This window comes from Oncorhynchus tshawytscha, linkage group LG12 (assembly GCF_018296145.1).
Source record: "Oncorhynchus tshawytscha isolate Ot180627B linkage group LG12, Otsh_v2.0, whole genome shotgun sequence".
Classification (NCBI taxonomy): Eukaryota; Metazoa; Chordata; class Actinopteri; order Salmoniformes; family Salmonidae; genus Oncorhynchus; species Oncorhynchus tshawytscha.
The window spans coordinates 38922169-38945993 of NC_056440.1; the positions used below are offsets into that span (position 1 = coordinate 38922169).

At 42.8% G+C, this 23825-nt stretch overlaps 1 protein-coding gene across 3 annotated transcripts in view; it reads right to left on the minus strand.

Annotated features, from left to right (window-relative positions):
• The window catches only part of LOC112263238 (cell surface hyaluronidase), a 74244-nt gene that overhangs the window by 8680 nt on the left and 41739 nt on the right, over positions 1-23825 (minus strand). For all 3 annotated transcript variants that reach the window (XM_024439291.2, XM_024439290.2, XM_024439292.2), the window contains 4 exons: positions 19776-19907; positions 19348-19383; positions 19085-19240; positions 12416-12593 (listed from right to left, as the gene is read on the minus strand). In XM_024439291.2, coding sequence (XP_024295059.1) covers positions 12416-12593; positions 19085-19240; positions 19348-19383; positions 19776-19907 — 502 coding nt within the window. The remainder of the gene's footprint in view (positions 1-12415; positions 12594-19084; positions 19241-19347; positions 19384-19775; positions 19908-23825) is intronic.

Sequence of the window (23825 nt, forward strand, 5' to 3'; positions counted from 1 at the left end):
GTCTCTCTCACACAGTCATTCAGTCTCTCTCTCACACACAGTCAGTCAGTCTCTCTCTCACACACAGTCAGTCAGTCTCTCTCTCACAGTCAGTCAGTCAGTCTCTCTCACACAGTCAGTCAGTCTCTCTCACACAGTCAGTCAGTCAGTCTCTCTCACACAGTCAGTCAGTCAGTCTCTCTCACACAGTCAGTCAGTCAGTCTCTCTCACACAGTCAGTCAGTCAGTCTCTCTCACACAGTCAGTCAGTCAGTCTCTCTCACACAGTCAGTCAGTCTCTCTCACACAGTCAGTCAGTCTCTCTCTCACACACACACAGTCAGTCAGTCTCTCTCTCACACACACACAGTCAGTCAGTCTCTCTCTCACAGTCAGTCAGTCAGTCAGTCTCTCACACACAGTCAGTCAGTCAGTCTCTCACACACAGTCAGTCAGTCTCTCACACACAGTCAGTCAGTCAGTCTCTCACACACAGTCAGTCATTTCAATTTCCTTTATTGGCATGACGTAACAATGTATATAATGAATAAGGGTTTCAAATTTGGGGAAATTACACTAATTGTTTTATATTTTTTACATTTTGTCAGGAAATGCAGCTCTGTCTCAGGTTCTGCTGTGGTGCAGCGGTTGCACAGCCTTTCCTCTACAAGGAGCCAGGTTTTCCTGTGTCTACCCTTCTCAATGGAAAGGCTGTGCTCACTGAGCCTGTACTTTGTCAAGGTTTTTCTGAGGTTTTGATTAGTAACCATGGTCAAATAGTTAGTCACGGTGTACTGACGATTTAGGGCCAGATAGCACTTCATTTTGCTTTGTGCTTGTGTTTCCCAATAAGCAATATAGTTTTGTTTTGACTGTAGAAATTTGTTTTATTCTGATTGATTGGATGTTCTGGTTCTGAGACTTCAGTGTGTTATCAGAACAGGTTTGTGAACTCAGCCCCAGGACCAGCTGGATAAGGGGACTCTTTTTTTTTCTCAGCTCTTAGCATTGCAGGGCTTGGTAATGATATTTATATATTTTTATTTTACCTTTATTTAACCAGGTAGGCAAGTTGAGAACAAGTTCTCATTTACAATTGCGACCTGGCCAAGATAAAGCAAAGCAGTTCGACACATACAACAACACAGAGTTACACATGGAGTAAAACAAACATACAGTCAATAATACAGTAGAAAAGTAAGTCTATATACAATGTGAGCAAGTGAGGTGAGATAAGGGAGGTAAAAGGCAAAAAAAGGCCATGGTGGCGAAGTAAATACAATATAGCAAGTAAAACACTGGAATGGTAGATTTGCAGTGGAAGAATGTGCAAAGTAGAGATAAAAATAATGGGATGCAAAGGAGCAAAATAAATAAATACAGTAGGGGGGGGGTAGTTGTTTGGGCTAAATTATAGATGGGCTATGTACAGGTGCAGTAATCTGAGAGCTGCTCTGACAGCTGGTGCTTAAAGCTACTGAGGGAGATAAGTGTTTCAAGTTTCAGAGATATGAGAGGGGGTCATGAGAGGGGATATGAGAAGGGGTCAGTGTATTTTAGATGTTTCCAAAACTTAATTGCTCTTTTCTGAGTTTTTATTATTAGTGGATATTGGCCTAATTCTTACAGAATGCAGGGTTTCAATGGGGTGTTTGTCCCATTTGGTTAAATCTTGTTTTGGAAGTGGGACCCCACACCTCACTGGCATAAAGTACAATTGGTTCAATGACACATTCAAATAGTTTTAGCCACATTTTAATAGGTATTTCAATTTGAATTGGGTTTTTAATGGTGTAGAATGCCCTGCGTGCTTTCTCTCTCAGTTCATTCACTGCATCATTAAGGTGTCCAGTTGAGCTTATTTTTAAACCTAAGTAATTGTAGTGTGTGCAGTACTCTATATATTTTGTATCAATTGAGGACTTTGGTCTAATTCCCTGAGATCCGGATCTTCTCTGGAAAATCATTATTTTAGTATTTTTGGGGTTTACTGCCAGGGCCCAGGTTGGGCAGTATTGCTCAGGTCCAGGCTCTGCTGTAGGGCCATGTTCTGTGGGTGACAGCAGGCATAGGTCATTTGCGCATTCTTCCACTGCAAATCTACCATTCCAGTGTTTTATACACCTGTCAGCAACAGCAATTTAACCTCTGAATTGTGGAGACTAACACCAGGGGCTGAGGATTTTTCTAGAATAGTGGCCAATTCATTGATGTAAATATTGAAGAGTGCAGGGCTCAGATTACAACCCTGACAAAGGTCCCGCCCCTGGTTAAAGAATTATGTTATTTTCTTGCCAATGTTAACGCTGCACGTATTGCCAGTATACATTGATTTAATTATGTCATATGTCTTACCCTCTACACCACTTTCAATAACTTTGTAGAACAGTCCTGTATGCCAAATAGAATCAAATGCCTTTTGGAAGTCGATAAAGCAAGCGTCTATTTTGGTATTCAATTTACCTTTATTTAACTAGGCAAGTCAGTTCAGAACAAATATTATTTTCAATGACGGCCTAGGAACAGAGGGTTAACTGCCTTGGTCAGGGGCAGAACAACAGATTTCTACCTTGTCAGCTTGGGGATTCGAACTTGCATCCTTTCGGTTACTAGTCCAACGCTCTAACCACTAGGCTACGCTGCTGCCCCATATTATTTTGGTGGACATGTTTATCTATCAGGGTGAGTAGGGTGTAAATATGATCAGTCGTGCGATATTTTGGTATAAATCCAATTTGGCTTTCACTCAAGCCAGTGTGCTTATTAAGGAAGTTTAGAACTCTTACATTTATAATACTACAGAAAACTTTCCCCAGGTTATTGTTTACACAAATGCCTCTGTAATTGTTAGAGTCAAATTTGTCTCCGTTCTTAAAGATTGGGGTTATGAGTCCTTGATTCCACATGTCAGGGAAATAACCTAAACTCAGGATAACATTTTAATATAGCCAATTGAAATTTTGCATTAGTGAGTTTGAGCATCTCATTTAGGATCCCATCAGGTCAGCATGCTTTTTAAAATTTGAGGGCCTGAAGTTTCTTATAGAGCTCCTGGTCAGAAATTGGGGAGTCCAATGGATTTTGATTGTCCTTTAAAGTTTTTTCTAATCCATTCAACTTCTCATGAATTTGGCGTTCTCCATTTGTGTCAATTTGAACGGTGTTGTAGAGTGTTTTATAATGGGTTGTCCATATGTCACCATTTTGTATCGCTAATTCCTCTTGTTTTGATTTTTCTTTCATTCTTTCCAATTTTGCCAGAAGTTGTTTGTGTTTATGGACTCCTCAAATAGTGTCAGCTGCTTGCTGTTGTACTTTGCTTTTTTGGTTCTGAGTGTACTTTTATGAGTTTTAAAGTCTCACAATAAATTAAGGTGTAATTCACCATTATTTGGGTCTCTGTGCTTTTGGTTGGATAGTGTTCTAAGTGTTTTCCTTATAATTTCACAATTTGCATCAAACCAGTTGTCATCTGTGCTATTTTTGTATTTAAAAAAAATCAATTTCAGTTGTGCTTCTTTTGCCGTTTTGCCTCTCACAGTTGCTCTCACAGTCGCTCTCACACAGTCAGTCTCTCTCTCACAGTCAGTCTCTCTCTCACAGTCAGTCTCTCTCTCACAGTCAGTCTCTCTCTTACAGTCTCTCTCACAGTCAGTCTCTCTCTCAGTCAGTCTCTCTCTCTCTCTCTCTCACACACACATTCACAGTCTCTTTCAGTCACTGTGTCTTTCTCTCTTTTAGTCAGTGTTTCTCTCCCTCTCTTTCAGACAGTGTCTCGCTGTGTCTGTAAGTGCCAACCCCGTAACTCTGAGCTCTGCTGTGTTCCAGGGCAAAGGGGATTCTACCAACAGATGGGACCAAACCAACAGGGGAAAAAAAGAAACAGACGGAAGGAGAGCATGTGCAGGAAAACAGTGTCTGATCCCTGCACTCTAAAAACAAAGCTGTCAGTGAAAGCACAAGTGCCACTAAATCTTAACAAGGACCCTCAGAGGGGAATTATGAAAAAGTTCAAAAAAGCAGATGTAAATTCTAGACTCTATAAACACTAATATTTCAGTCGGTGACCTTTGTCAGACATACAGTAACAGTTAAAGGTTTGGACACACCTAATCATTCAAGGATTTTTCTTTATTTGGACTATATTCTACATTTTAGAATAATAGTGAAGACATCAAAACTATGAAATAACACATATGGATTCATGTAGTAAGCAAAAAATTGTTAAACATTTATTTTATATTTTTGAATCTTCAAAGTAGCCACCCTTTGCCTTGATGACAGATTTGCACACTCTTGGCATTCTCTCAATCAGTAGTGAGAAATGCTTTTCCAATAGTCTTGAAGGAGTTCCCACATACAGTGGTTCGTCCCTTAAAAGTTGCAGCAGCTTGCGGTGCAGCTTGCAATGTTGCAGCAGAATTCTATGGCACGTTATGTGTAATAAGTGTGAACCACTGGTAGCATTAATGCTAGTCAGTGCTAGTTTGACCACCAGATGGCATCTTTGAGAAGCATTCTATAGCCTTCAATAGTAGCTGTACTAGAGATTTTAAAACCTTTTTTGTAAGAACATAGTATATGGGACTGATTTTAAGAAATGTTGCTTAATTCATTTGATTAATATTATGGTGTTTCTAATCCAAGAAAAAGGTCGGTCTAGGTCGGTCTTCTGTGCGCGGGTCTGCGGCCCATCCCGTGCCCCCTGCCATCGTGCCTCAAACCTTGTGTGCTTTCAGTGGATACAGCTGGAGAACTGCAAGGCAATCCCATGGTGCGCCACTCGGGAGCCATGACCAATAGAATCATAAAACACGGGACGAGATGTTAAAAACTGTCCATTGTGCCAATATATGGTATGCACTCACATGAGATTTGCCGTGATGTTGAGGGGAGTGGCATGGGAGGTTTATTTCTTAGACTGGGTTAAGATGTCAATTTTGGGACACATCCTCAGTAGTGTGCCTTCGAATCAGTGGGTGTTTCGGCCTTTAATCACTAAACACCCTCATCAAAGGTGGCCAGCTAAAGGGTGTCAAGCCTTAGCTTGTGTCCCATGCCCAATTAAGATTTCCCACGGGACTATGCAAGGCAGGGGCGTCCTCTTCCCTGAGCCAGCCCTACAGCCGACCGCATACCTCATATGCCCTCCTCAAGTTGGAGGGAACTGAATTGGGTTCTCAGGTGGGGGTGGGGGTTCATGAAGATATAGCCCAACAAGGGTCCTTCCGTTTGATCCAGATCCACTGGCTGCCTCTTTCAGCTGCTTGAGAAACTGGTCTGCCACAGAGCCTGTCCATGGATTCCAAGTTCTTTCAGCAACCTGATGGTGGAAGAAGCCACGAATCCTCTGCATCCCACTTCAACTGGCCAGACTTTTGCATTCCAGCCACGCTGAGTTGCATCTGCTGCCAACTCTGTGTAACGCAGTTTCTTACGCTCGTAGGCCTCTTCAACAGAGTTTTCCCATGGGACTGTGAGCTCTATGATGTACACAGCCTTTCGTTTGAAGGGGACCAGAGTACCATGTCTGGCCTAAGGTTGGTTAGAAGCAATCTCAGGTGGAAAAATGAGTTGCTGGCCAATATCGACAAGCATCTTCCAGTACCGGCCCATGGCTAGGTGTCCAGTTTCTGGCTTCGAAGGAGGATGCTTGGGCCTTTTCTGTCCCTCCCGGATGAATGTTGATGTTTTGACGGGATTGCTTGTTTTTGGAGGTAATGAATTGGTTGCACTCCTCTTGATCTCAAGTGCTGCAGCCAGGCTCGAGGACCTGATTGTGCCTCCAGGTGAGGTAATGGTTCGCTCCATCTTCTCCACTGTTGTTATTGGGACCTCATAGATGGTGAGTGGCCACATTACCCGGGGGAGAAGTCCAAACAGTAGGCACCAAAGCTTGAGCTTCCCAGGCAGTAGGGTCTTGTTGAAGACCGTCGGCGATATCCTGCCTTACTTGCTGCACTTAATCTTTATCCCGGAGGCTTTCGTTGTACCATCTACCTAGGCTCTTGACAGGTTGCTCAGACACCGTTGGTATCGGGTCATCTCCAAGGCAGAACCTCACATCTTTAAGCTGTCCCTTGACTATGGAGATGCTTCGAGATTTGCTTGGCTTGATTTTCATCCAGGCCCACTTGATGTTATCCTGCAGTTTTGCAAGTAGCCGCCTGGTGCATGCTGCAGTGGTGGTCAGTGTAGTCATGTCATCCATGTATGCTCGGATAGGTGGGAGACGGAGCCCTTCCTTAGTTCTCTCACCGCCGACCACCCATCTCGATGCCCTGGTGATGTCTTCCATGGCCATAGTGAAGGCCAGAGGTGAAATTGTACAGCCTGCCATTATGCCTACTTCCAAGCGCTGCCATGTTGTTGTGAAGTCAGGTGTTGTGAAACACAATTGCAGGTCTTGGAAATAGGCCTTTACCAGTGTAGTGTTGGGTTCTGGTACGTGGAAAATGTTGAAGGATTCCCAGAGGAGTTCATGGGCAACTGAGCCAAAGGCATTGGCCAGGTCGAGGAAGATGACAGAGGTCTCTCTTGTCCTTCTTAGATGTTTGTATCTGGTGCCAAATCATACTAGTATGTTCCAGGCAACCAGAGAAACCAGGAATGCCCGCTTTCTGTACAGATGTAACAATTTACTTGTTCCTTTACAAGTAAGTGGACAGCCTCTGTGCTATTATACTGAAAAAGATCTTCCCTTCGACGTTGAGAAGGGAGATTGTTCGGAATTGACTGATGTCTGTCGCATCCTTCTCTTTCGGGATTAGCACACCACCAGCCCTTCGCCATGCCTTTGGTATTATTTCCTTCTTTCTACACTATCCTCATGAGCCTCCAAAGAAAGCGTAGAACATCCGGGGCGTTCTTGTAGAGCTTGTATGGTACTCCATTAGGCCCAGGAGCCGAGGCCGCTCTTGCTCGTCGGACAACGTTCTCTACTTCCTTCCATTTTGGAGGGTCAGTGTCCAGATTGAATATATTGTCCTGCTAATAACAGGGTTAATAATATATCTGTTAGAATATCCAACAAGCTTTTATAGAATTCTAAATTAATAATAATAATAATAAATCACTTTGTTAAAAAATATATATTTTGGAGATGATGATTTTGTTTTCAAATAACGTAATATGAGCAAGAAAAAGGACATTCTTGAACATGGTGAGACATTGTTACTAATTCGGAAAGAAAGCCAGTTTGTTATTTAGATTTATTTATTTCTGTTTGTAGAGGGAGAGAAACTAAAAAAGTACAGTCATCTCATGGGTCTCTCAGTCGAGGGCGGCACAGGTATTGAACCGGCATCTGTAGCAACACAGCTTGCACTGCTATGCAGTGTCTTAGACCGTTGCGCCACTCATACCCCACCATACCCCTGTCTGCGCATTATGCCCTGAATATATTCTACCATGCCCAGAAATCTGCTCCTTTTATTCTCTGTCCCCAATGCTCTAGGCGACCAGTTTTGATAGCCTTTAGCCGCACCCTCATTCTACTCCTCCTCTGTTCCGCGGGTGATGTGGAGGTAAACCCAGGCCCTGCATGTCCCCAGGCACCCTCATTTGTTGACTTCTGTGATCGAAAAAGCCTTGGTTTCATGCATGTCAACATCAGAAGCCTCCTCCCTAAGTTTGTTTTACTCACTGCTTTAGCACACTCTGCTAACCCTGATGTCCTTGCCATGTCTGAATCCTGGCTCAGGAAGGCCACCAAAAATTCTGAGATTTCCATACCCAACTATAACATTTTCCGTCAAGATAGAACTGCCAAAGGGGGAGGTAGCCTGCAAAGTAATGTCATACTTTCCAGGTCCATAACAAACAGTTTGAACTACTAATTTTGAAAATTACTCTCTCCAGAAATAAGTCTCTCACTGTTGCCGCCTGCTACCGACCCCCCTCAGCTCCCAGGTGTGTCCTGGACACCATTTGTGAATTGATCGCCCCCCATCTAGCTTCAGAATTTGTTCTGTTAGGTGACCTAAACTGGGATATGCTTAACACCCCGGCAGTCCTACAATCTAAGCTAGATGCCCTCAATCTCACACAAATCATCAAGGAACCCACCAGGTACAACCCTAAATCTGTAAACAAGGGCACCCTCATAGACATCATCCTGACCAACTGGCCCTCCAAATACACCTCCGCTGTCTTCAACCAGGATCTCAGCGATCACTGCCTCATTGCCTGTATCCGCTACGGAGCCGCAGTCAAACGACCACCCCTCATCACTGTCAAACGCTCCCTAAAACACTTCTGTGAGCAGGCCTTTCTAATCGACCTGGCCCGGGTATCCTGGAAGGACATTGACCTCATCCCGTCAGTTGAGGATGCCTGGTCATTCTTTAAAAGTAACTTCCTCACCATTTTAGATAAGCATGCTCCGTTCAAAAAATGCAGAACTAAGAACAGATATAGCCCTTGGTTCACTCCAGATCTGACTGCCCTCGACCAGCACAAAAACATCCTGTGGCGGACTGCAATAGCATCGAATAGTCCCCGCGATATGCAACTATTCAGGGAAGTCAGGAACCAATACACGCAGTCAGTCAGGAACACCAACACCTCATTTGGCCGCCTTTCATTCCAGTTCTCTGCTGCCTGTGACTGGAACGAATTGCAAAAATCGCTGAAGTTGGAGACTTTTATCTCCCTCACCAACTTCAAACATCTGCTATCTGAGCAGCTAACCGATCGCTGCAGCTGTACATAGTCTATCGGTAAATAGCCCACCCATTTTTACCTACCTCATCCCCATACTGTTTTTATTTATTTACTTTTCTGCTCTTTTGCACACCAATATCTCTACCTGTACATGACCATCTGATCATTTATCACTCCAGTGTTAATCTGCAAAATTGTAATTATTCGCCTACCTCCTCATGCCTTTTGCACACAATGTATATAGACTCTTTTCTTTTTCTACTGTGTTATTGACTTGTTAATTGTTTATTCCATGTGTAACTCTGTGTTGTCTGTTCACACTGCTATGCTTTATCTTGGCCAGGTCGCAGTTGCAAATGAGAACTTGTTCTCAACTAGCCTACCTGGTTAAATAAAGGTGAAATAAAAAAATAAAAAACTCAGGCGCTGTATAACGTGACCGGTCGGGAGTGGAATACAGTATTATAGTAGGGGCAAAATAATCCTAACAAAATAAAATAAAAACCTTAGCGAAACAGCAGTTTTAGTAAGTAAAACTGAAGTTGTGCACAATTATCTGTTTCTATTTAGGTTTATGTCACCCATTCATTGTCAGTTAGAGACACAGTATGACCCAAAAGCATAATAGGTGCTCTAACTCCCCCTTGCGCTGGTCTGGAGCAATGAAGTGGTGACGCAGGCTACTGTACTAAACCACAAATGACCTCCAAGTAACGCAGCATAATCACACAACTTTTAGTGGAGCAACCACTGTATGCTGGGCACTTAATGTCTGCTTTTCCTTCACTCTGCGGCCCAACTCATCCCAAACCATCTCAATTGGGTTGATGTCAGGTGATTGTGGAGGCCAGGTCATCTGATGCAGCACTCCATCACTCTCCTTGGTCAAATAGCTCTTACACAGCCTGGAGGTGTGTTTTTGGGTCATTGTCCTGTTGACAAACAAATGATAGTCCCTCTAAGCGCAAACCAGATGGGATGGTGTAGCGCTGCAGAATGCTGTGGTAGCCATGCTGGTTAAGTGTGCCTTGAATTCTAAATAAATCACTGACAGTGTCACCAGCAAAACACCCCCACACCATCAAACCTCCTCCTCCATGTTTCACGGTGGGAACCACACATGCAAAGATCATCCGTTCACCTACTCTGCATCTCACGAAGACACGGTGGTTGGAGCCCAAAATCTCAAATTTGGATTCATCAGACCAACGAACAGATTTCCACTGGTCTAATGTCCAATCGACCATGAAGGTCTGATTCACGCAGTCTCCTTTCAACAGTTGATGTTGAGATGTGTCTGTTACTTGAACTCCAATCTGAGGTGCAGTTATCTCTAATTAACTTATCATTTGCAACAGAGGTAACTCTGGGTCTTCCTTTCCTGTGGCGGTCCTCATGAGAACCAGTTTCATCATAGCGCTTGATGGTTTTTGTGACTGCATTTGGAGAAACTTTCAAAGTTTCTGTAAAAATAGTGAAGTCATTAAAACTATGAAATAACACATGGAATCATGTAGTAACCAAAAAAGTCTTAAACATGTCTTAATATAATGATGGACTGTGGTTTCTCTTTGCTTATTTGAGCTGTTCTTGCCATAATATGGACTTGGTCTTTTACCAAATAGGCCTATCTTCTGTATACCACCCGTACCATGTCACAACACAACTGATTGGCTCAAAAACATTAAGGAAATAAATTAACTTTTAACAAGGCACACCTGTTAATTGAAATGCATTCCAGATGACTACCTCATGTTGGTTGAGCGAATGCCAAGAGTGTGCAAAGCTGTCATCAAGGCAAAAGGTGGCTACTTTGAGAATGTCAAATGTATACACTGCTCAAAAAAATAAAAGGGAACACTAAAATAACACATCCTAGATCTGAATGAATGAAATATTCTTATTAAATACTTTTTTCTTTACATAGCTGAATGTGCTGACAACAAAATCACACAAAAATGATCAATGGAAATCAAATTTATCAACCCATGGAGGTCTGGATTTGGAGTCACACTCAAACTGAAAGTGGAAAACCATACTACAGGCTGATCCAACTTTGATGTAATGTCATTAAAACAAGTCAAAATGAGGCTCAGTAGTGTGTGTTGTCTCCACGTGCCTGTATGACCTCCCTACAACGCTTGGGCATGCTCCTGATGAGGAGGCGGATGGTCTCCTGAGGGATCTCCTCCCAAACCTGTGGTGCAACGTGGCGTTGGTGGATGGAGCGAGACATGATGTCCCAGATGTGCTCAATTGGATTCAGGTCTGGGGAACGGGCGGGCCAGTCCATAGCATCAATGCCTTCCTCTCGCAGGAACTGCTGACACACTCCAGGAACATGAGGTCTAGCATTGTCTTGCATTAGGAGGAACCCAGGGCCAACCGCACCAGCATATGGTCTCACAAGGGGTCTGAGGATCTCATCTCGGTACCTAATGCAGTCAGGCTACCTCTGGCGAGCACATGGAGGGCTGTGCGGCCCCCCAAAGAAATGCCACCCCACACCATGACTGACCCACCGCCAAACTGGTCATGCTGGAGGATGTTGCAGGCAGCAGAACGTTCTCCACGGCGTCTCCAGACTGTCACGTCTGTCACATGTGCTCAGTGTGAACCTGCTTTCATCTGTGAAGAGCACAGGGCGCCAGTGGCGAATTTGCCAATCTTGGTGTTCTCTGGCAAATGCCAAACGTCCTGCACGGTGTTGGGCTGTAAGCACAACCCCCAACTGTGGACGTCGGGCCCTCATACCACCCTCATGGGGTCTGTTTCTGACCGTTTGAGCAGACACATGCACATTTGTGGCCTGCTGGAGGTCATTTTGCAGGGCTCTGGCAGTGCTCCTCCTTGCACAAAGGTGGAGGTAGCGGTCCTGCTGCTGGGTTGTTGCCCTCCTACGGCCTCCTCCACGTCTCCTGATGTACTGGCCTGTCTCCTGGTAGCGCCTTCATGCTCTGGACACTACGCTGATAGACACAGCAAACCTTCTTGCCAAAGCTCGCATTGATGTGCCATCCTGGATGAGCTGCACTACCTGAGCCACTTGTGTGGGTTGTAGACTCCGTCTCATGCTACCACTAGAGTGAAAGCACTGCCAGCATTCAAAAATGACCAAAACATCAGCCAGGAAGCATAGGAACTGAGAAGTGGTCTGTGGTCACCACCTGCAGAACCACTCCTTTATTGGGGGTGTCTTACAATTGCCTATAATTTCCACCTGTTGTCTATTCCATTTGCACAACAGCATGTGAAATTTATTGTCAATCAGTGTTGCTTCCTAAGTGGACAGTTTGATTTCACAGAAGTGTGATTGACTTGGATTTACATTGTGTTGTTTAAGTGTTCCCTTTATTTTTTTGAGCAGTGTATTTAGATTTGCTTAACAAGTTTTTGGTTACTACATGATTCCATATGTGTTATTTCATAGTTTGATGTCTTCACTTTTATTCTACAATGTAGAAAACAGTAAAAATAAAGAAAATCCCTGAAATGAGTAGGTGTCTCCAAACTTTTGACTGGTACTGTGTATTTCATAACATCATTATTCTGTCAGTATTTGAAAGAAGGGGTAGAACAATGGCCCTTCTCCCAAAGTGTGCACTCATACACTCCCCCTCGTATATAAAAGGACTCACTGGTGTAAGGAATATGGCATAAACAATATGGCACCACCTTGCTTGCACCAATCCAATGCTTTTCTATGCACGAGGGGTGGTGAATGAGTGCCCACTTCTAGGATGAAAGGTGGAGTGGTGTGCTAGCTACTCACATTGGGCTGGAAGCTGAGCTTGGACAGGTTGTTGCGGGGCGTGAGCTGCCAGGTGTTCTTCAGGTTGAAGCCCACTGCGCTGGCGAAGCGCTCCGTCGTCAGGACATAATTTCGGAAAGTGCTCTGGGTGAGCCGAACAGGACCATCGTAGATCTGGAAGCCACGGATCGGGAATGTCCTTGGAAAAATAAGCGCGAGAGTCACACAACACACATGAACTTCAAAATTACCTTCCCGAATGAATCAGCTGACAACCTACACGTCATGTATAGCTATTGAAAACACTGGAGAGAAACATTAGGCCTATTGCTAGGATTATCAGCTCGTTGTCTAACTAGATGACAAAAGGAGATCAAAGTGAGAACATTGTTGTGTCCCTCTCTGGGAAAATCCTGTCTGTGATGTCATCAGTGGCGACAACAACACAAACATCTAGCAGTTACAGGGTGGTCAGGAAGTGTCTAAAAAGGCCCATTAATCCCAGAGAGGAGTAACAGGGCCGTCAAAAACGAGGGCGTCATCTGAGAAATTAGAGCACGCTGTAATTAGCTGTTCCCACGTTTTTGTGACCTTCGGAGGAGGTAGTGGCCACAGGCGAGCATGACCAGAGCGACCACTTTAAATGAACAACAACTTCTAAGCCTTAATAAACCCTTGAAATGTCCTGCTATATAAAGGGTGGCAAAGGGGACATGCCAGGTTTGGCACCAGATATTATGACCTCTTTTTTTTTTTTTTTTTTTTAAATCACCCTTCATGTAGTATAAATAATTTGAAAGGCATTTACGTAGTGCTTATGCACACTTTATAAATGCTCTATAATTCATTTAAAAATTGTAGTTTGGTTAAGGGCAGGAAGCATGTGTTTATACTCACAAAGTAACAACACAGTGTGGTCAAAGACTTAATAAATTTGTTGCAGTCACAATCTGGTTGCCTATAACTACAAACATGGTTGTTTTTTAAATTTTTGTAAAAAATATTTACTAACTTATCTTCAGATATCTTCTTAACTACTCACAATGCACTATTTCTCAAAGTCATATGGAGAATATACTCTGCGTTAGCTAGCTCAAACAGGCTAATGTTAGCCACTAGCCATGCAGACCAAGTGTTGGCATTGGTGAGCTACAATCCTCTAATCACGAGGAGGTGTGATGTAAACAACCAATCAGATTCCCCACACGTGGAGACCCGCATGATCCTGCTCGGCTGCTCCAGTCAAGGCAGCTCTGGCTTCTCCTGCACCAGCAGGCTTGCCTCTGGCTCAAAAGGAAAGTGGAAAATCCTTCCTGCATGTTCTAATTGGTTAGTAACTCATCTGTTCTGTTTGTTTTTCATCCTCCAATTAGTTTGGTCAACTTTTTGTCCTGCTTTCTGTATAGTAGGCTACAAGTTTTTTCAACCTTAGCTTAGTACTAGCATGCTACATTAGCTGACTGACTGTGCTGTTGTGATCATTGCCATCTGCCTGGAGCCTTCCTCAGATTGCCGTCTTATTATTGACTCTTCCTCTCGTCTCCTGTGCCCAATGCCGCCTCTGATTATTGCCTCTGGAAACTATCTACTTTGGATTAACCTCACTATATCGCTTTTGGATTAGCGGACTCTCCCTCGGCCGGTGAAACGACCTCTCTCTCTGAAGCGCCTCTCTCCTACTACCAACTCGCGAAAAAGTAGTTTGATTTTTTACTACAAAATGTTTGAATACCTTTTCCCGTTGCATGCCTTAAAGTGGCAATCAGCAGTTGAAACCATAACAAAGAAACCACCCACCCTTGTTTAGGTAAAAAGCTGAGGGATGGGGAAACTTTCAAATTCATAGACAGAGCTGTGGAAGCAAGGACTGACCATCCAAATTACAGTTTTAATCATGTTTTGAGCCTAGTGTTTTTAAAAATATATAATTTTACTTTAATTTTAATAAGCTCATGAGGCATTTATAAGTTATATTCTTCAAGAATCAATGGGTATACAGTGCCTTCAGAAAGTATTCACATCCCTTGACTTTTCCCACAATTTGTTGTGTTACAGTGTGATTTTAAAATGTATTAAATTTAGATTTTTGTCACTGGCCTACATGTAAAACCCTCCAATGTCACAGTGGATTTTTTTTTTCTTTTTACTTGTACAATTTACCTAAAAATGAAAATCTGAAATGTCTTCAATCAATAAGTATTCAACCCCTTTGTTATGGCAAGCCTAATCTAAAATATGCATCCTGTTTGCAACAAGGCACTAAAGTAATAATGCACAAACATGTGGCAAAGCAATTCACTTTTTGGCCTGAATACAAATTATTATGTTTGGGGCAAATCCAATACATTATCACTCTCCATATTTCCAGAGTGGTGGCTGCATCATGTTATGGGTATGCTTGTAATGGTTAAGGACTGGGGAGTTTTTCAAGATAAAAATAAACAGAATGGAGCTGGTTGTTTGCTTTCCGCCAGACACTGGAAGATGACTTCACCTTTCAGCAGGAAAATAACTTAAAACACAAGGCCAAATCTACACTGGAGTTTCTTGCCAAGAAGACAGTGAATGTTCATGAGTGGCCGAGTTACAGTTTCGACAAATCTTATTGAAAATCTATGGCAAGACCTGCAAATGGTTGTCCAGCTATGATCAACAACCAATTTGACAGAGCTTGAAGAATTTTGAAAAAAAATAAAAAAAGTTTTAAAAAAATAAAAGGGTAAATGTTGCACAATCCAGGTGTGGAAAGACTCAGAGCTGTAATCACTGCCAAATGTGCTTCTACAAAGTATTGACTCAGGGGTGTGAATACATATGTAAATTAGATATTTCTGCAATTCATTTTAAATGCATTTGAGAAGAAAAAATATATACACAGTTGAAGTCAGAAGATTACATAAATCTTAGCCAAATACAATTAAACTCAATTGTTCACAATTCCAATTGACATTTAATCCTAGTAAAAATTCCCTGTCTTAGGTCAGTTATGATCACCACTATATTTTAAGAATGTGAAATGTCAGAATAATAGTAGAGAGAAGGATTTATTTCAGCTTTTATTTCTTTCATCACATTCCCAGTTGTTCAGAAGTTTACATACACTATTAGTATTTGGTAGCATTGCCTTTACATTGTTTAACTTGGGTCAAATGTTTCAGGTAGCCTTCCATAAGCTTCCCACAATAAGTTGGGTGAATTTTGGCCCATTCCTCCTGACAGAGCTGGTGTAACTGAGTCAGGTTTGTTGGCCTCCTTGCTCGCACACGCTTTTTCAGTTCTGCCCACAAATTTTCTAAAGGATTGAGGTCAGGGCGTTGTGATGGCCACTCCAATACCTTGACTTTGTTGTCCTTAAGCCATTTTGCCACAACTTTGAAAGTATGCTTGGGGCCATTGTCCATTTGGAAGACCCATTTGCAACCAAGCTTTAACATCCTGACTGATGTCTTGAGATGTTGCTTCAATATATCCACAAAATATTCCCTCCATCATGATGCCATCTATTTTGTGAAGTGCACCAGTCCCTCCTGCAGCAAAGCACCCCCACAACATGATGCTGCCACCCCCGTGCCTCACAATTGGGATGGTGTTCTTCGGCTTGCAAGCCTCCCACTTTTTTGGGGAAATTGCGCCCAAGTATGAACCAGACAATTTATTTCTGAGGTCTTGGCTGATTTCTTTTGATTTTCCCCTGATGTCAAGCAATGAGGCACTGAGTTTGAAGGTAGGCCTTGAAATACATCCACAGGTACTCCTCCAATTGAGTCAAATGATGGCAATTAGCCTATCAGAAGTTTATAAAGTCATAATTTTCTGGAATTTTCCAAGCTGTTTAAAGGCACAGTCAACTTAGTGTATGTAAACTTCTGACTCACTGGAATTGTGATACAGTGAATTATAAGTGTTGTAAAAATTACTTGTGTCATGCACAAAGTAGATGTCCTATCCAACATGCCAAAACTATAGTTTGTTATCAATTTGTGGTGTGGTTGAAAAATGAGTTTAAATGACTCCAACCTAAGTGTATGTAAACTTCCGACTTCAACTGTTTACAGTGGGGCAAAAAAGTATTTAGTCAGCCACCAATTGTGCAAGTTCTCCCACTTAAAAAGATGAGAGAGGCCTGTAATTTTCATCATTAGGTACACTTCAACTATGACAGACAAAATGAGAAAACAAATCCAGAAAATCACATTGTCGGATTTTTAATGAATTTATTTGCAAATTATGGTGGAAAATAAGTATTTGGTCAATAACAAAAGTTTATCTCAATACTTTGTTATATACCCTTTGTTGGCAATGACAGAGGTCAAATGTTTTCTGTAAATCTTCACAAGGTTTTCACACACTGTTGCTGGTATTTTGGCCCATTCCTCCATGCAGATCTCCTCTAGAGCAGTGATGTTTTGGGGCTGTTGCTGGACAACACGGACTTTCAACTCCCTCCAAAGATTTTCTATGGGGTTGAGATCTGGAGACTGGCTAGGCCACTCCAGGACCTTGAAATGCTTCTTACGAAGACACTCCTTCGTTGCCCGGGCGGTGTGTTTGGGATCATTGTCATGCTGAAAGACCCAGCCACGTTTCATCTTCAATGCCCTTGCTGATGGAAGGAGGTTTTCACTCAAAATCTCACGATACATGGCCCCATTCATTCTTTCCTTTACACGGATCAGTCGTCCTGGTCCCTTGGCAGAAAAACAGCACCAAAGCATGATGTTTCCACCCCCATGATTCACAGTAGGTATGGTGTTCTTTGGATGCAACTCAGCATTCTTTGTCCTCCAAACACGACGAGTTGAGTTTTTACCAAAAAGTTCTATTTTGGTTTCATCTGACCATATGACATTCTCCCAATCTTCTTCTGGATCATCCAAATACTCTCTAGCAAACTTCAGATGGGCCTGGACATGTACTGGCTTAAGCAGGGGGACACGTCTGGCACTGCAGGATTTGAGTCCCTGGCGGCGTAGTGTGTTACTGATGGTAGGTAGGCTTTGTTACTTTGGTCCCAGCTCTCTGCAGGTCATTCACTAGGTCCCCCCGTGTGGTTCTGGGATTTTTGCTCACCGTTCTTGTGATCATTTTGACTCCACGCGGTGAGATCTTGCGTGGAGCCCCAGATCGAGGGAGATTATCAGTGGTCTTGTATGTCTTCCATTTCCTAATAATTGCTCCCACAGTTGATTTCTTCAAATCAAGCTGCTTACCTATTGCAGATTCAGTCTTCCCAGCCTGGTGCGGGTCTACAATTTTGTTTCTGGTGTCCTTTGACAGCTCTTTGGTCTCAGCCATAGTGGAGTTTGGAGTGTGACTGTTTGAGGTTGTGGACAGGTGTATTTTTTACTGACAACAAGTTCAAACAGGTGCCATTAATACAGGTAACGAGTGGAGGACAGAGGAGCCTCTTAAAGAAGAAGTTACAGGTCTGTGAGAGCCAGAAATCGCGCTTGTTTGTAGTTGACCAAATACTTATTTTCCACCATAATTTGCAAATAAATTCATTAAAAATCCTACAATGTGATTTTCTGGATTTTTTTCCCTCATTTTGTCTGTCATAGTTGAAGTGTACCTATGATGAAAATTACAGGCCTCTCTCATCTTTTTAAGTGGGAGAACCTGCACAATTGATGGCTGACTAAATATTTTTTTTGCCCCACTGTATATGTTTTCACATTGTCATTATGGGGTATTGCGTGGGGAAGACATTTTTTTAGATGGGGGAAACTTTTTTTAATCCATTTTGATTTCAGGCTGTAACACAACAAAATGTGGAATAAGTCAAGGGGCATGAATACTTTCTGGAAGCACTGTATATTATTCAAGTCCCAAAATTGATGTAGCAACTGTGTATTGCCCCTTTAATGAACACGACCATGAGGCCCGTCTCTCTAACTGTGGTTGGGTGGCTGACAGCGTGCTCCATGTCCCTGATCTGAGTGCTCCTGCGCAACTGTCATCCGTGACTGACTTACATTTTCTCAGACTTTTATTGGCGATTGATTTCTAAGTAGAGGTCGACCAATTATGATTTTTCAACGCCGATACAGATTATTGGAGGACCAAAAAAAGCCGATGCCGATTAATCGTCCGATTAATTTATTTACATAAAATAATGACAATTACAACAATACTGAATGAACACTTATTTTATCTACTTAGTCTCAAATAAATAATGAAACATGTTCAGTTTGGTTTAAATAACGCAAAAACACAGTGTTGGAGAAGAAAGTAAAAGTGCAATATGTGCCACGTAAAAAAGCTAACGTTTAAGTTCCTTGCTCAGAACATGAGAACATATGAAAGCTGGTGGTTCCTTTTAACATGAGTCTTCAATATTCCCAGTTAAGAAGTTTTAGGTTGTAGTTATTATGACGCGTCAAATATTTCTCTCTATAATCGGCATCCAAAAATGCAGACTACCGATTGTTATGAAAAACTTGAAATCGGCCCTAATTAAACGGCTATGCCGATTAATCGGTCAACCTCTATTTCCAACACAGGATTCCCCCCCTTTTAGTCTCTGTCATATAAGGCTTACTACACGGATCTAGTAAATTGTTTAACAGGAAACACAGGAAGTGACACAGCAAAACCATTCATCCTATTACAGGAAGTAGTACTTCCCTTCCAAGAGCAACACACTTGTTCACCCCCTTTCGAACACTATGTTTTTTATTACACACACACCTGTTCCTGGGCAGTGTCCTCATCTTGCCATCTGCTCCTCCCTGGCCCCAGTACTTGTTCTGGCCTCCGTTGGAGCCGCGGTTGTGGCTTTCTCCCACAAACAGAGACTGGGTCACCTCCTGACTGGAGCCCTCATCCTTAGGGTAGCTACCGTCACTAACGGAAGACAACAGGCAGGGGATATGTTTTTGAGCAAATGTGTGTGTGTGTGTGGGGGGGGTATGCACAGATGTAGAAACATACACAGGAGCCTTAGTACATACCTCGCAAAGGAGAGTCCCACCCCATTGTCTGCAAATCTATAACCAGAGAGAATAAATGCATCAGTAATTATGGGGAAAACCCAGCAATGGAGGAGACACTGGTTCACTGTCATCTACAGCCTTGTGGACTGAGAAATAGGAACCAAATGAACTATTAGCAACATGCTAATAGGCTACACATAGCCCAATGATAGGTTACACACAGTTGGCTGCTTGTTTACATGTTAGCATAGCATGCTAACCTCTGATTGTAATGCAAGTTGCTACGGTAACTCCTGGGTAACATTTGATACACTTAACTCTGTGCCAATCATACAGCAAACCTAAGAGACAACCCATGATATGACTTCTGCACAGGACATTGATGAACAATGATGAATGTAAGTGCATTCATCATGGGCTCAATGTGTTGACATCCCAGCACTCACCCAGAGTTCTGAATGGTGATGTCACCGCCACGTATCCAGGCTCCGAGGTCATTGTTCTTGAAGGCGATGAGTGTGTCGATGAGAGCAGCCACCCGCGGCCGGTTTGGGTCTGCATTCTCATGTGGACGGAACCTGAAATGGACCCATATGTAATATGAGTATAGAAACACACATACTTTTAATCTCTCTCCGACACGCAGCACTCTTTCAAATAGCCACAGACAAACACGACACACACAAACTCACCTAGACACACACACACACACACACACACACACACACACACACACACACACACACACACACACAGCGTAGGCAGTGGTCTTGGAGGAGGGCCTAAGCTATTTTCCATCTGTTGAATCCGAGGCTTGTATTTGGATAAACTGCTGCAGAGTATAAACTATCTGTGGAGCCTTGTTTTCTCTGTAAACAAAAACCTGCCAGACCCTCCAGGCTACAGTACAAGTACCGTACAGACTATCCAAGTACAGTACAGACAAGTACAGACTATCCAAGTACAGTACAGGGCTGGTTTCCCAAAAGCATCTTAAGGCTAAGATCATTGTAAGAACCTTCGGAAATCTCTGAACGGTTTCCCAAAACCATCTTAACAAAAAAAAGACTAATTCATCTAACGAATGCCTCAGACCATTTGTAGACAAGCTAACGTCATCATTAGAATTTTATATACAGAAGATTTTGCTAAACAAAGAATCATGATGATGGCATATGGCTTGGGGGCAGTATTGAGTAGCTTGGATGAATAAGGTGCCCAGAGTAAACTGCCTGCTACTTAGGCCTAGAAGCTAAGATATGCATATTATTAGTATATTTGGATAGAAAACACTCTGAAGTTTCTAAAATTGTTTGAATGATGTCTGTGAGTATAACAGAACTCATATGGCAGGCAAAACCCTGAGAAAAAATTCAACCAGGAAGTGGGAAATCTGAGGTTGGTCGATTTTCAACTCAGCCCCTATTGAAGTTACAGTGGGATATTTGTCATGTTGCACTTCCTAAGGCTTCCACTAGATGTCAACCGTCTTTAGAAACTTGTTTGAGGCTTCTACTATGAAGGGGGTCTGAAATGCACGCTGGTCACATGCATTTCACATGAGAGTTATCTCCCGTTCCTTTGCTTTTCTGAAGGAATTCTCCGGTTGGAATATTATTGAAGATGTATGTTAACAACATCCTAAAGATTGATTCCATACATCGTTTGACAAGTTTCAACGGTCTGTAACAGAACCTTTTGACATTTTGTCTGCAACTAGTGAACGCGCTTCGTGAGTTTTGATTTGTTTACCAAACGCGCTAACAAAAGTGGACATAAATGATGGATATTATCGAACAAATCAAACATTTATTGTGGAACTGGGATTCCTGGGAGTGCATTCTGATGATGATCATCAAAGTTAAGTAAATATGTATAATGTTATTTCTGACAACTGACTCCAACATGGCGGATATTTGTATTTGTTCTCTGAGCGCCGTACTCAGATTATTGCATGGTTGGCTTTTTCCGTAAAGCTCTTTTGAAATCTGACACAGCGGTTGCATTACGGAGAAGTGTATCTAAAGTTCCATGCATAAAACTTGTATTTTCATCAACCAGTGTTTTTCTGGATCAAATAAATGGACATTTTGGATTTATATCGACGGAATGAATTGAACAAAAGGACCATTTGTGATGTTTCTGGGACATATTGGAGTGCCAAAAGAAGAAGCTCGTCAAAGGTAAGGCATGAATTATATTTTTATTTCTGCGCATTGTGTCGCGCCTGCAGGGTTGAAATATGCTTTTCTCTCTTTGCATCGTTTGCTGTCGCCATAAAGCATTTTTGAAAACTGACATGTTGGCTGGATTCACAACAAGTGTAGCTTTAATTTGGTATATTGAATGAGTGATTTCATCAAAGTTCAATTTTTATAGTAATTTATTTGAATTTGGCGCTCTGCATTTTCACTGGATGTTGGCCAGGTGGGACGCTACCGTCCCACATATCCGAGAGTGGTTGAATGCAAGTAAAACTAAATGCATGCTATTCAATCGATCACTGCCTGCACCTGCCCGCCTGTCCCGCATCACTATGGACGGCTCTGACTTAGAATACGTGGACAAATACCTAGGTGTCTGGTTAGACTGAAAACTCTCCTTCCAGACTCACATTAAGCATCTCCAATCCAAAATTAAATCTAGAATTGGCTTCCTATATCGCAACAAAGCATCCTTCACTCATGCTGCCAAACTCACCCACGTAAAATTGACCATCCTACCGATCCTTGACTTCGGATATGTCATCTATAAAATAGCCTTCAACAATCTACTCAACAAATTGGATGCAGTCTATCACAGTGCCATCCGTTTTGTCACCAAAGCTACTACCCACCACTGCGACATGTACGCTCTCGTTGGTTGGCCCTCGCTTCATACTCGTCCCCAAACCCACTGGCTACAGGTTATCTACAAGTCTCTAAGATAAGCCCAGCCTTATCTCAGCTCACTGGTCACCATAGCAGCACCCACTCGTAGCACGCGCTCCAGCAGGTATAGCTCACTGGTCACTCCCAAAGCCAATTCCTCCTTTGGTCGCCTTTCCTTCCAGTTCTCTGCTGCCAATGACTGGAACGAACTGCAAAAATCACTGAAGCTTGAGACCCATATCTCCCTCACTAGCTTTAAGCACCAGCTGTCAGAGCAGCTCACAGATCACTGCACCTGTACATAGCCCATCTTTAAACAGCCCATCTATCTACCTCATCCCCATACTGTATTTATTTATTTTTCTTGCTCCTTTGCACCCCAGTATCTCTACTTGCACATCTACCATTCCAGTGTTTAATTGCTATATTGTAATTACTTCGCCACCATGACCTATTTATTGCCCTCACTCCCTTATCTTACCTCATTTGCAATCACTGTATATAGACTTTTTGTTTTCTTTTTTCTACTGTATTATTGACTGTATGTTTTGTTTATTCCATGTGTAACTCTGTGTTGTTGTATGTGTCGAATTTCTATGCTTTATCTTGGCCAGGTCACAGTTGCAAATGAGAACTTGTTCTCAACTAGCCTACCTGGTTAAATAAAAATACAAAAATCTGGACAAGAGGAATAGCTATGTAAGAATGCTGTTAATTGACTATAGCTCAGCATTCAACACCATAGTACCCGCCAAGCTCATCATTAAGCTTGGGGCCATGGGTCTGAACCACGCACTGTGCAACTGGGCCCTGGACTTCCTGACGGGCCACCCCCAGGTGGTGAAGGTAGGAAACAACACCTCCACTTATCTGATCCTCAACACAGGGGCCCCACAAGGGTGCATGCTCAGCGCCCTTCTGTACTCCCTGTTCACCCATGACTTCGTGGCCACAAGTTTGCAGATGACACAATAGTAGTAGGCCTGGTTACCAACAATGATGAAACAGGCTACAGGGATGAGGTGAGGGCCCTGGGTGTGTGGTGCCAGGAAAATAACATCTAACGCAACGTCAACAAAACAAAGGAGCTGATCGTGGACTTCAGGAAACAGCAGAGGGAGCATGCCCCTATCCACATCTACAGGAACACAGTGGAGAAGGTGGAACGCTTCAGGTTCCTCAGCATACACATCACTGACGATCTGAAATGGTCCACCCACACAGACAGTGTGGTGAAAAAGGCGCAAAAGTGCCTCTTCAACCTCAGGAGTCTGTAGAAATTTGGCTTGGCCCCTAAAACCCACAAACCTTTACAGATGCACAATTGAGAGCATCCTGTCGGGCTGTATAACCGCCTGGTACTGCAACTGCACTGCCCACAACCGCAGGAAGTGCTGTTTTTCCTGAAACCTCTCTGTTCCATTGCATGCCTTCCCTTCATTTAAAGGGATATCAACCAGATTCCTTTTCCTATGGCTTCCACATGGTGTGAACAGTCTTTAGACATAGTTTCAGGCTTTTATTCTGAAAAAGGAGCGAGAAAGATCACATCGCGTCATTGGATGGCTGGGTGCCAGCAGAGTTTTGCATGCGTTAGCAGCTTGGAGCAGACATTTTCTCTCTCAC